This window comes from Triturus cristatus, chromosome 11 (assembly GCF_964204655.1).
Source record: "Triturus cristatus chromosome 11, aTriCri1.1, whole genome shotgun sequence".
Taxonomy (NCBI): Eukaryota; Metazoa; Chordata; class Amphibia; order Caudata; family Salamandridae; genus Triturus; species Triturus cristatus.
The window spans coordinates 809,499,251-809,512,211 of NC_140594.1; the positions used below are offsets into that span (position 1 = coordinate 809,499,251).

General features: G+C 46.6%; 1 protein-coding gene across 4 annotated transcripts in view; it reads left to right on the top strand.

Annotated features, from left to right (window-relative positions):
* Positions 1–12,668, top strand: part of PIK3CB (phosphatidylinositol-4,5-bisphosphate 3-kinase catalytic subunit beta) — a 965,971-nt gene extending 953,303 nt beyond the window's left edge. For all 4 annotated transcript variants that reach the window (XM_085634521.1, XM_085634524.1, XM_085634523.1 and 1 more), the window contains one exon: positions 8,855–12,668. In XM_085634521.1, the coding sequence (XP_085490647.1) occupies positions 8,855–8,992 (138 nt within the window). In that variant the 3' untranslated portion in view covers positions 8,993–12,668. The remainder of the gene's footprint in view (positions 1–8,854) is intronic.
* The last annotated feature ends 293 nt before the right edge of the window (positions 12,669–12,961 follow it).

Consider the following 12,961-nt stretch of genomic DNA (forward strand, 5'->3'; position numbering starts at 1 on the left):
AAATGCCACTTCCTTCAGTTTCAGCAATGTGTAATATTCAATGGTTGGTGGCCCTGTCTTCAACTGCAAGTTGTGCAAAAGACTCCAGCATAAAACCTCTCACCTGAACCATCCTAACATCCTGCCAGTTCTACCAGTTCACAGCTTTAATCAAGTTAATTCTCCACAATAGGATATACATTGTGGAGAAAGTTTTAATTTTTAGTGAGTATTCCTAAATTAAAAGGTAAACGTTTGTTGCTATGTATGGCACAAGGAATAGCAATACATTAAACACTATAAAGAACTTTCCATGAGTTCTTCCTAAAATATGTGCAGTGTCACCCCAAGATATTATGTAACACTTCATGCTATAAGAAATGCCGGTAGGTAAAAAGCATCTACAAAACACCACACAACCCTTGTTTATTGTTTAGAACGCTTACCTTTAGATAAACATGAAGGATTCCCCTTTGAAGGTAACTTTCATCCTCAATGGCCTACAAGACCACACTTCATGTCCATTAATCTTGTCGTCTATGTCAGGGAGTTCTTTCTTCCTTTTCACTGGTGTATTCTTTTATGAAAGATTTTTTTTGGCCCTTCTTTGGAAAGTTTGGGTTAGCATCTGCCCATTATAGAATCCTTTTGGTGTAGATCAGGGTTAGTGGTTTAAATATCATTGCTCTTGGGCATTTTGAGTTCTAAAGAGGAAATGACAGAATTCTATGATGACAATTACCGTGAGTGCAACTAGATTCCCCCAGATCAGGTTTCGTCAATATCCATTAATCAATTAATCAAACACAAGTCATCTTCTTTCTTACGATGTTCAAGAAGGCAAAATATCCATATATTCACTCTGTGGTTCCTGTTTTAGAATTAGATCTCCAATTTCTTCACTGGTGTTTAGTTTTGAAACTAATCTGATAGTGCATTGAGCCTTCGAGTTTGCTGATCAACGTTTCAGCCGTTGTCATGTACCTAGTCTCCTAAAAGGTCAACATGTTTCAAGCCGTACCCCTATTGGCTTTTCATCAGGACCTAGGGAATTAAACTCCATGGTACCACTCCTATTGCATCACAATGGACGCATACTTATTGCATGCTAGTGAAAAGGTGTATACACTATTACCACCTGTCTGGAGATCACTGTCTCTGTGAAGATAAAATGGAGAATTCGGCTTATGCGTGCTCCTTTGCGTTCGGTAAAAACAATTTCAATCGTAGTGAGCACCTCCAAGTGGGTAGATATGTGATTTGAAAATGCATTGTAAGTGGGCTCATCTAGTGTAGTCCAAATAAAAGCAACCCGTAGTCCTAAAGTATGTTTACAAGGACACACAAGTATAATACAATGAAACACACAACACGTGCATGTAAAATGCTTTGCTATCTCATCTCGGTTCCTCTGGGGGAGAGGGAAACCTATAGTCACCCTATGTATGGAGTGAGCGAAGGTAGGAAAGAAAAACGTTGTTTTAGTAATGCAGGCGATATCACTGTTGCCTCTATATATCTCACTGTACAGCAGGTAGATCATATGATGCTTATGGCAAGAGCGTTGTTAGCGGTACATCAATAAAAAGGAAAGCATGGTGTTTGCGATATCTTATGCGATTTTGTGTATTGTCATAATCATCCGGTAGTTCTGAGGGATGCTCAGTGATAGCGATTTAAAGATAGGCAAGATAAGCATGTGTGGCATGTGCTGCGCTTACCACTTCAAGGTTTCTCCTCTGTTCTATCACCTATTTGGTCTGCCACTGGGGACCGCATATTGCAAATGCAGTGCCAGCCGGCATGTTAAATCCTGGTAAGAACGCAAGGACGTCATGTCATCTCGTTCGTTCTGAGAGCTAGACCGCATGTTGATTAAAATGGTGGTCAAGAATGGAACATCAATCAGGTTCCATTACGGTAGTGATTTGCATGCGCATCCCTTCTCGTCTCTATGCTTATGTCTTCATACTAACAAGTATTATGTATATCACTCAGTTGTGAAGTGTTTTCTCAACCTCTGTTGAAAAGAAAAAATAAATATGACCTGGCTGAATACACAGAATGAATTTCTGAAGTTTACCCAAAACCATGAGTAGAAAGGAGCTGGTATTCCTAGACTTAAACATAATAGTGGACCGGCGGCGCCTGAAAACTACAATGCATGAAAAACCCACTGCAAAAAACTGCCTTCTGCTGGACAATAGTTAACATCTAGGAGAGAATAAGTGTATTAAGCTTTTCATGCAGGTCAGCTAATTCAAGAGAGTCTCTATTGCAATCGGGGTATCTGTTTCATCTTTGACTGCAGGGGATAGCTGTGGAATATCAACCTTAACTCTTTTGAAACTCTTTGCTGTGTTCTCTTTCAATATCGCTCAATTAACTCTCCGCAACTATAGGGATTGAGCCTGCTCACAAATACAACAATGCAACAAGGTCGTTGGCCAACTCAGGATCATAAAAACGATGCTCAACTCTTAGTACAAAATGCTCCTTTGTGAGCTAGTCTTAATAGTCACTAATGCCCAATCTTATGCAAGAACTTCAAACGGTATGGTAGAATCCTCTGCTTTCTCCACCTAATAGTATGCTAAACAATAGAGGATTCAGAAGAACTCTTAAATGGGCTTTCAGGATGCAGCTCATTAAGCAAGCTTTGTGTGGCACGCAGCAGGCAGTATACACCATATCTGAAAGAAACATGTTAGTTCGATTCCTCACCTTAGAATTTCCCCAGGCGTCAGGCTGGATCTGGAAAGTTTTTTCGTCCACAATACCCCTGCACGTCGCGTCTGCGGTTCCGGCGTCGTGCGCCGTGATGACGTCAGTTCTTCTTTTTTCCGCGTCAGTCAGCGCCGATCCGGGAAGAGCTTACCCCTTAGTCATTTTTTGACTAAACGTTTTTGACTCTTTTTGGTCTTTGTCGACTCGACCCTGGTGCCGGTAGGATGCCTGGTTTCAAACCCTGTGACTCCTGTCACCGACTGATGTCGGTTACGGACCACCATCGCCGGTGCCTTTCCTGCCTGGGGGCCGACCACGATTCCGAGTTCTGCCTCGACTGCCGGGCCCTGACTTTGAAGGCTAGGTGGGAGTGGTCACGCAAGCTCCTGGAGTTTCGGCAGTCGGCTCCGCGCCGTTCACGGTCCCGTTCACAGTCCCGGAGGAGGTCGAGGGACTCGTCGCGGAGCCGCAGTCACCACCACTTGTCCGGTTCCAAGTCTTCAGGTAAGTCGAAGCATGGTAAGAAGTCCAAGAGGCGGCATCGCTCTTTGGGCTCCCCTCGCCGGTCGCGTGACTCGGCTGAGGGTTCGGGTGGTACCACCCACGCGGCTCCGTCTGAGCCGCAGGAGTCATGTCCGTCCCCATACCCGCCGGTCCCTGGGACCAACGTGACTCTGGCGGAGATCAGTGCCTTCCTCTCAGCCATGAGAGGCCTGGCTCCGCCATCGACGCCTGCCGGCGCACCTTCGGGCCCCGCGGGCTCAACTCGGGTGCCTAGCGGGCCGGCGGCTCTGGCCCCGGCGCCCTCGTCGACTCCGGTCCGGACGCTGCAGGTCCCCGTGGGATCCAGGCCTGGATCCCAGATGACACTGGTCGACCTCACGACCCCTCCGCCGGCGTCGCATCCGGTACCACCTCCGGCGCTGCTTTTGGACGCCGCCATTCCCCGATTCAGTCCCGGTCCGGGCCCGGCATCGGAGCGGCGCCGCGTCCAACGCCGATGGGTGGCACTCATCTTTCGCCCGGCACCGATCATTCCACCTGTCTACCAGGAATCGGATGACGGTGACAACTGGGAGGGGTCTGAGGACCCTCTGGCCTTGCAGGCCCACTTATCACAGGACTGGGCAGATGAGCTGGGGGATGCCAGAAGTCTTGACACCTCCCCTGACACTGGCTTCATCTCTCCTCCGACTTTGGCTTCGGAGGAAGGTGCTGCATTTTCTGTGGTGCTGCGCAAGGCGGCCGAAGCCCTTGGGCTGGAGCTGCCTGCTGTGGCCGTGAGGACAAACCTCCTCACTGAAGTGCTCCAACCGTCAGCAAGCTCCTCGGAGCCTCTGCTGCAGTTTAATGAAGCACTAGTGGATGTTCTGAAGGGCACCTGGTCCAAGCCCTCCACAGTACCTCCTGTGGATCGGAACGTGGCCCGGCGCCACCGGGCGACCCCAGTTTTCTGTCCCAACACCCCACGCCCGAGAGCCTGGCTATCCAGGCCTCTACTTCCCAATCCTCCTTCCCGTCCGCTCCCCCGGATCGGGAATCCAAGAGGCTTGAACAGTTCGGTAAGATGCTGTTCTCCTCCCTTAGGTTGGGACTGTGGTCTCTTAACACCGCTTGCCTCTTGGACCGTTACTCTCACTCCCTGTGGGATACGGTGGAGGACGTGCTGCCCCAGTGTCTGGAGGAGACCCGGACACGGCTCGCCCAGGCTCTTGCCGACAGGTGGGATGCAGCGCGACACGCTATCAGATGTGGACTAGACACTATGGACTCGCTGGGTAGGGCGATGTCGACCACGCCTGGCTGCGGTCCACGTCTTTCTCAGGGGATGTCCAGAGCACCCTCATGGATATGCCCTTTGATGGCAGTCACCTCTTTGGCGAAAAGGCGGATAGTGCGCTGGTGCGCTTCAAGGACTCCCGGGCTACGGCCAAGTCCTTGGGCCTCTCGGCCCGTGACCGCAAACTTCTGCTTTTCGTCCCTTTCGTAGCCAAGGAAGGGGTGCCACCTCACGTCCACCTAGCCACCGGCCGCAGAACTAACCTGCACGCGGTCACGGACGTGGATTCCGCCGAGTACTGGGGGACAACGTGCTGGTCAGTCCACATCTACCCCAGCAGCATCCGCCTCAAAGCCCTCCTAGTCTGTGCTTTCAGGCCCATTCCACGCCAGTGGGAGGCAGAGTTCACCATCACCTGCTCCACTGGCGTACCATCACGTCGGACAGGTGGGTGCTGCAAATTGTCCGAAGGGGCTACTCCCTCCCCTCCGAAACGACCCCTCCAGCCATGCCACCGCAGCCCCACCGCATGTCGGGGGATCACTTGAATCTTCTGCGGGAGGAAGTTACGGCCCTCTTGGCCTAGGGGGCCATCGAGCGCGTTCCTGGTCCAGAAGTAGGTTGTGGTTGCTATTCCCACTACTTTCTGGTTCCCAAGAAGGGCAAAGGGGGACTACGCCCTATCTTGGACCTCAGGAGCGTCAACGTCTTCCTCCGGAAGGAAAGGTTCAAGATGCTCACCTTAGCTCAGGTTCTGGCTGCCCTAGACCCTGGAGACTGGATGGTAGCGTTGGACTTGCTTATTTTCACATCCCCGTCCTGCCGGCCCACCTGCGTTACCTGCGGTTCACGGTGGGCCAGGAGCATTTTCAGTTTACCGTGCTCCCCTTCGGCCTCACCAGTGCCCCTCTGGTGTTCACGAAAGTGATGGCGGTGGTCGCAGCTCATCTGCGCAGATTGGGGGTTCCAGTCTTCCCCTATCTCGACGACTGGTTGTTGAAGGCGGGCTCGCCCCAGGCAGTCGTCTCCCACCTCCAGACTACGGCCGACCTCCTGCATTTGCTGGGGTTCTCCATCAATGTGCCGAAGTCTCATCTGAGTCCCTCCCAGAAGCTCCTCTTCATCGGAGCGGTTCTGGACTCTGAGCAGTCCCGGGCTTATCCTCCGAAACAGCGGGTCCGTGATATTCAGGCCCTGATTCCCATCTTTCGACCTCTATCACGGGTTTCGGTCAGGTTGGTGCTGCGGCTTCTGGGTCTGATGGCCTCCTGCTGGTACATCACGCCAGGTGGCGGATGCGGGCACTGCAGTGGGACCTGAAATCTCAGTGGGCCTAGCATCGGGGCAACCTGTCCGACCTTGTCTTGATCTCGGAGGGCACTGCAAAGCAATTGCAGTGGTGGCTCGCGGACCGCGATTGGGTCAGTGGCAGATCCCTCTCCCTACCCCAACCGGAGCACGTAGTAGTGACGGATGCGTCCCTCCTGGGATGGGGGGGGGCCACATGGGAGAGGCGGAGATCAGAGGCCTCTGGTCTCCGGCGGAGTCTCTGCTCCATATCAACCTTTTGGAGCTGAGAGCGATCCGGCTTGCACTGAAGGCACTCCTTCCCTCTGTCCGGGGAAGTGTAGTGCAGGTGTTCACACACAACACCACCGCCATGTGGTATTGCAACAAACCGGGCGGGGTGGGGTCGTGGACCCTTTGTCAGGAGGCTCTGCGCCTCTGGACATTGCTGGAACATCAGGGCATCACCCTGGTGGTTCAACATCTGGCGGGCCCTCTGAACGCCAGAGCAGACTAATTCAGCCGCCGGTGCATGATGGATCACGAATGGTGTCTAAACTCGGACGTGGCGCAAGGCCTCTTTCGGCAGTGGGGAGAGCCTTGGTTAGAACTATTCGCCACCGAAGAGAATGCGCAATGTCCGCAGTACTGCGTGTTGGAGTTTCCAAGGCAGTACTCGCTCGGGGACGCCTTTCGTCGCGAGTGGAGTTGCAGTCTGTTGTACGCCTTTCCGCCTATATCACTTCTGCTAAGAGTGCTGAAGAAGATCAGGCGCGACCGGGCCCAAGTCATCTTGGTGGCTCCAGATTGGGCAAGAAGGTACTGGTATCCCGAGCTACTCAGTCTGTCGATCGATCCTCAGATACGACTGCCTCTTCAGGAGGACTTTCTGTCGCAGCAGCAGGGGATGGTCCTCAACCCGAACCTGTCCAGTCTCCACCTCCATGCGTGGAGATTGAGCGGCGACAGTTGATGCCATTTGACTTGCCTCCTGAAGTCTGTGATGTTTTTCTGGCAGCCAGGCGTCCCTCCACAAAATCGGTATACGCCTGCAGGTGGAACAAATTTGTGGCATGGTGCACAGCAAAGGCTGTGGATCCCCTTTCCGCCCCTCTTTCTGAGGTTCTCCTCTTTCTGCTTTCCATGGCCTAGCAGGGCTCTGCTCTGGGCACTCTAAAAGGTTATCTTTCAGCTATCTTTGCCTTCTTACGGCTTCCTGATCAGCCTTCTCTTTTTAAATCCCCTGTTGTTTCTCACTTCGTCAAGGGCATTACTAACATGTTTCCTCCTGTCCCTTTTGTAATGCCTCAGTGGCATTTGAATCTGGTATTGATGTTTCTGATGTGCGCTCCCTTTGAGCCACTTCATAATAGTACTCTTCGTCTTTTGACGCTTAAGACTGCTTTCCTGGTGGCCATCACCTCTGCTAGAAGGGTGAGTGAGCTCCAGACTCTCTTCTAAGCCTCCTTTCCTTTCTGTCCATCCAGACAAAGTTATTCTCAGGACTCGTCCTTCTTTCCTTCCTGAGGTGGTGACTGCCTTTCACATCGGGCAGTCTGTAACGCTGCCCACCTTCTTTCCGCATCCCTCGACAGAGGAAGAGAGGCTCCACCGTCTGGACCCAAAACAGGCGCTGTCCTTCTATTTGGATCGCACCAAGCAGTTCCGGGTGGACGACCAACTCATGGTAGGTTACGTGGGCGCTAAGAAGGGACGAGCTGTGCACAAACGGACCATCTCTCGTGGGTCGTTTTGTGTATCCAGGCATGTTACTCCTTAGCTAAAAAGGAACCTCCTGTAGGGCTGAGGGCCCATTCTACTCGGGCCAGAGCGGCTTCAACTGCACTGGGACGGGGAGTCCCCTTGCAGGACATCTGTCAGGCAGCAACGTGGGCCTCGCTGCACACGTTTGCTAAGCATTATTGCCTGGACAGCCAAGTCCGGAGATACGGCTTCAGGACTTTCTGGTGTGATCTTGGTTCACAGACCCACCACCGGGGTTGGTATTGCTAGGGTATCTATTCTAAGGTGAGGAATCTAACTAACGTGTTTCTTTCAGATGAACAAGTTACTTACCTTCGGTAAGAAACATTAGTTAGTTAGATTCCTCACCGACCCACCCATCCTCCCTGTTCTGCGAGCCGATATCTAGGGTTGAGGTCGCCCCTTTCAGGGCCCTAGAATTTTTTTGCACCAGTGTCGGTCTCTTGCATGGCTCTGCGTTCCTGGCGCGGAAAGCTATGTACAAGAACTGACGTCAGCGCGCGAGGGCGGCATCTAAGTACTCCGTCATCCCGGCGCACGACGATGCCGACGACGGACGCGGAGCCGCAGACGACGCCTAGCGACGCGCAGGGGTATTGCTGATGAAAAAACTTTCCGGATCCAGCCTGACGCCTGGGGATATTCTAAGGTGAGGAATCTAACTAATGTTTCTTACAGATACATCTTAACCAAAGGTAAGTAACTTGCTCTTTAATTGCTCACCCCTACCACGTTGTCTTCTATATTGCTTCAATCGCTGTTCTTCAACTCCATTAAGTTTGCAAGGCACACAGCAGCATGTTGTTTACGATGCAAGCTGAGCTTCAATCAGCCTCAGTCGATCTGCGCTTGAGGTACGCTTTCATGCGCTCCTGTTACCTGTGCCAGTCTCCATTCTCTCTAAAGCCTGAGTTTATTTATGGGAATCATTGTAAAGCTGCGTAGGGCAGGAGAGAGAGCACCGTCAGTGTCCATCCCCCTTAGTGTCACGCCACACCACCCTCCGCCCCTTTCCTCCTCAAGAATTCACTTTCAAAGGTCAGAACTAAATTCGGGTATAGAACTATACTGGTAAGTAATACTTTTTAGCCATTCTCTATTTTTTATGTTGCGTACAATTATAGCTTTTTTCACTTACTGGGTTTAGTTATAGATAAAAATAAAGATGATACATTGAATTGATTTTAATTAATCTTGCAAAATATATCCAGTTTTTTTTAATTTTAATACCTAGTTTGTTACTTTGAATGCTACTATAAAAATGACTGCAAATAATCATTGTTTGGTAAGTTGTATGCATTTTTCCCATTTCTTTAGGACTCTCTAGCTCTAGGGAAGACTGAAGAAGATGCACTAAAGCAGTTTAGACAAAAATTTGATGAGGCACTTCGGGAAAGTTGGACTACTAAAGTGAACTGGATGGCTCACACTATGCGAAAAGATTACAGATCATAGTATTTGTGGGTTTAAACTGAACTTTGCGTTGGGAGACTGCTTTCATTATGTGAGGAAACAAGGGAACTTCAAGCCTGAGTGACAAAAAGACGGCACATGTGTCGTTTGACATACCCTGGCTCAGATTGCTGCACACCCTTTGAGGTTGGACCAATAACTTGTTTCTTCTCTACAATGCACACCTGCCTTGAAAAACCCCACCCTGCTGGCTTTGCACGTGGAAAACTACTGAATATTTTATTTTGTATTTTATTTTTAAATTGGTACTTGAAGATCTAAGAAAGTAGTTTGTTTGAATGAATCCTTTGTTATTACCTATGTATGCTTTGGGGCCTTCTGCAGACACTGGACTTTCTTTTCAGCTCCGGTATGGGATTTTTTAAATTTAATAGAACAAATATTGATTTTTGTTTTAACTATAGGATTTGGATATATTGTAAATGACTTTGGTGCCAGTTAACCTGCATGTCAGATATATTATTTAATGTAGCCTCACCACATAACAAATTGCAGGTTCATAACTACAATGCCAGACGATCCTTGAAAATAGTTATTACAACTGTTTTGTGTCTTCACTGCCATAGATGGTAAACATCTTTCTACTACAGTAAAACCATATTATGCTGGTGCCTTCTTTTAACCATACAGGAAGTAGTACACCGCAGCTCCTAAATCATTGTATATGGGGCTATTACTGTAAAATCTGTACATACACACAATTACTAAACATTTTAATGTGGCATCTTGATGTTTTTTATCGCCTTTACCAGGTGAAGTATTTTTCAATTTTTTTTGTCTGACTTTTTATTCAATCGCTGTCTATTACATTTCTTTTAAAAATGTTTCTGATATCTCTAACAAGAAGGTGTTAGTCTGTTGGTATGCAGAATACAAAGGTTACAAGAACAATTGAAGTGTAAGAAAACTCACTGCAATATTTTTCATCCGTCATTTAAAATGTATTTGTTTTTTAAGAGGAGTGCTTGAAACATTCGATGACACTTTAATATTAAGCAACACGTTCCTGTTAAAGTGAAAAGTTTGATTTGGAACATGCACAAGTTGCATAATGCACAGTGATTTATTATGATGGGTTAATGGCAAAATAGTCCCCTTCTTGCTACAAAACAGCAACTATTGCTGCTATACTGGGGACTCCGAGCAACCTAACCATGTTGAGAAACTGAAATAGCACCATAGTTGATGAATGAGTGGCATGACTGGAAATCTATGACTGACCCCCAATAACTATGGGAGTGCTAGAGCAGCCTTGCCATGGCATATTGCAAGGCAATGCATTCATAATGAGTTCTATGCCAGTGTAGCTATCACATGGTGAGTTAATACGAACAGTGTTATGAGAGAAGGGTAGGATAGCAGCTCTGAGTCGGCAATGGATTGGTGAGATTTTGTGTTCATATTAAGGCTTGATAATGCAGCCAGGGTGAAGTTACACTGTAGACCCTCCTAGTCAAGGTTGTGACGAAATATCGCATTGAAGACTAAGTGCCATGAATGACAAAACCTCACAACCAGGTGAGACAGTGGCTTGACAAGATAGCCTTTCATGAAGCAAAAAAACAACCAGGAACCTATCAAATTCAATAAATATGACAATTCCTCAGTAAAGCAGAGGAAACTTAACAAGTTAGTAGCATGACAGAGCAGCCATGACAATGAGGTGGTTTCATAGTGTAGCCAAGAACATGTTACAAACTACGTACTGGTTTACCATGCAGACCATGCTGTTGGTATGTAGTTATAGATATATAAAATTAGAACAAGACCACAAAGGGCAATGTTGTTCATGCAAAGTCTACAAACAGTTGTTAAATCACTACTCTGAGACATTTGTGCTGCAGTAGTTAAGAAGGTTGGACTGCTAGTTAAAAGCTTTTGAAGACCACTGCAACTCTAAAATCCTAGACATTGCAGAGTGGACTCTTGAAGTTTCAGCAGGCTTGTCCATTTACTCAAAGTATTTTCTAGGACTCAAGTATGCTACTCAAGTGTAACTTTAGTGCTGAAATAAGATAGATAATTTTGTTTCAGTCCTTTGTTTTGGTAGTTAAAAAAACAATTATTAGGAGGCTATTGGAGTTGTTAGCCAGCCCTTATCACCCGAAGTACTTTAGTCCAACAGCCAACTGGAATTTACAAAACTGCAAGTGCAAGGACAGGGATGACTGTTGCAGTTCCTTTTATGTAAATGTTTTTTCAAACAATTATTATCCTAATCAACATACAACAAGCCAAGAGTGCCATTAACATTTTTTCTCTTTTTTTATTTATTTACATAAGAGGGCTAAGCCCCTAATATTCAACACATCATAAAATAGAACAGTATGGCAATATTATACAGCTGCATAAGTACATAAGACCTGAACAATGCCCTCCTTTCAATCCAGAGGCACACCATGTTAGCGTGTGCACTTGTACCTCAGCCCACATGCACAAAAATGGAAAACAAGAACTAAAATACAGCAAACTGGGAGCTCAAAGGTTGGGGTTGTTACCTGGGATTTTTGCTCATAGTCAAGGAAGTCTGTTGTCATAAGCACCCATTTTAGCTTGGGGATATATTTGTGTACGGTGAGGGGGCGAAGCTTTTGATCTTTATGTGGTCATAGCCCCAGGGTCACATATGATGTCATCACCATGTGCCAATGGAGGCATTGACCTGTTCTATTCATACTCTGATAGGATCTCAAGATCTCGTCCCATGCTTGCACTATTGGGTTTTTTCTCTCTCCCTTGCGCTCCTCCCACTGCAATGCCACACACTCACAATCCACTGTGACTGTTGTGGTTCTGTTAACATAAGGATCTTTTAGCTGCCCTGGAATATGAAAATCCCTTGCAAAGCTCTTTTTGTCACAATGCTCATTTGTGCTTCTTAATTCTTTCAAAATATGAATGTCTAAGAAGGTGGTCTTGTTTTATCAAGAGTCCCTGCAAGCCTATGTATATATTAGAAATGTGCTTTATTAGCAAAGTGCAGCTATTATGTACCTTTTTTGATGAGTACAGAAAAACATGTTTGCACTGCAGACTTATAGAAGTTTTTGTAAGTTCTGTGACCTCATATGTACTTGGTTTGGTTGAATCCACAACTTTACTGATTGGTGGGGCTCATGGACAGTTCTGTACACCTGAGTGTGGTATATTCTATTTTGCAATAGAATTGTTACTGAAGCAGCACACATGTACCAAAAAAGATGGGCAAAACTTGTTTACTACATAAACCTAGAAATTTCTCACTCTTAAAGGAGGTTTGCAGTAAGATTCTGTTGATCTCTTATTTATTAACGACCCTTTTGAACATTATTTTTTCACATTGGTTTTTATTAAGGTTTAGACTTTTAAGAAAGTGGACCTGTGTATATTTGATGCACTGTAAATTTATTTTTGTTAGGTACTTGATCTTGGCTACTAGTAAACATGTGCAATATCATCTGCTGGTTTCAAACTAGATGTTTTCTTGTTTAAAAATATCAGCAAGATAGTGAAAACTACTGCTTGTTCTCCAAAGAACACTGGTAGCCTCAAATTCTTGTTCTTGTTGGACTGTCGGTGACCAATATAAATAACTGTATATATTTATATATATTTGCTTTGGAATAAAGAGATGTTTTACATAGGAATGTTATTAAAGATTGACCATTTGTTCATGAAACTGGGTGTGTATTTTCTTCTGAAAACCAGGATTAATAAATTAATAAATAAGCTTAAAAATCTGACTGACATTTCATACTCAGTTGCTTGTAATTAATTTCCCACCAGGATTAAGCATTATTTCATTGCCTCGATTTCTCATTCTTTTAAGGTTTTTTTACAACGTTCCTCTAATGTTCTTCATTAATGTTCTAAGTTCTCAAAGTTAAACTATTTCAGAATTAGATAAAACGCACTACGAGCAGTCACAACTTACATTTTCTTGTTTTGCTACTGGGAATTTTAACAACATTA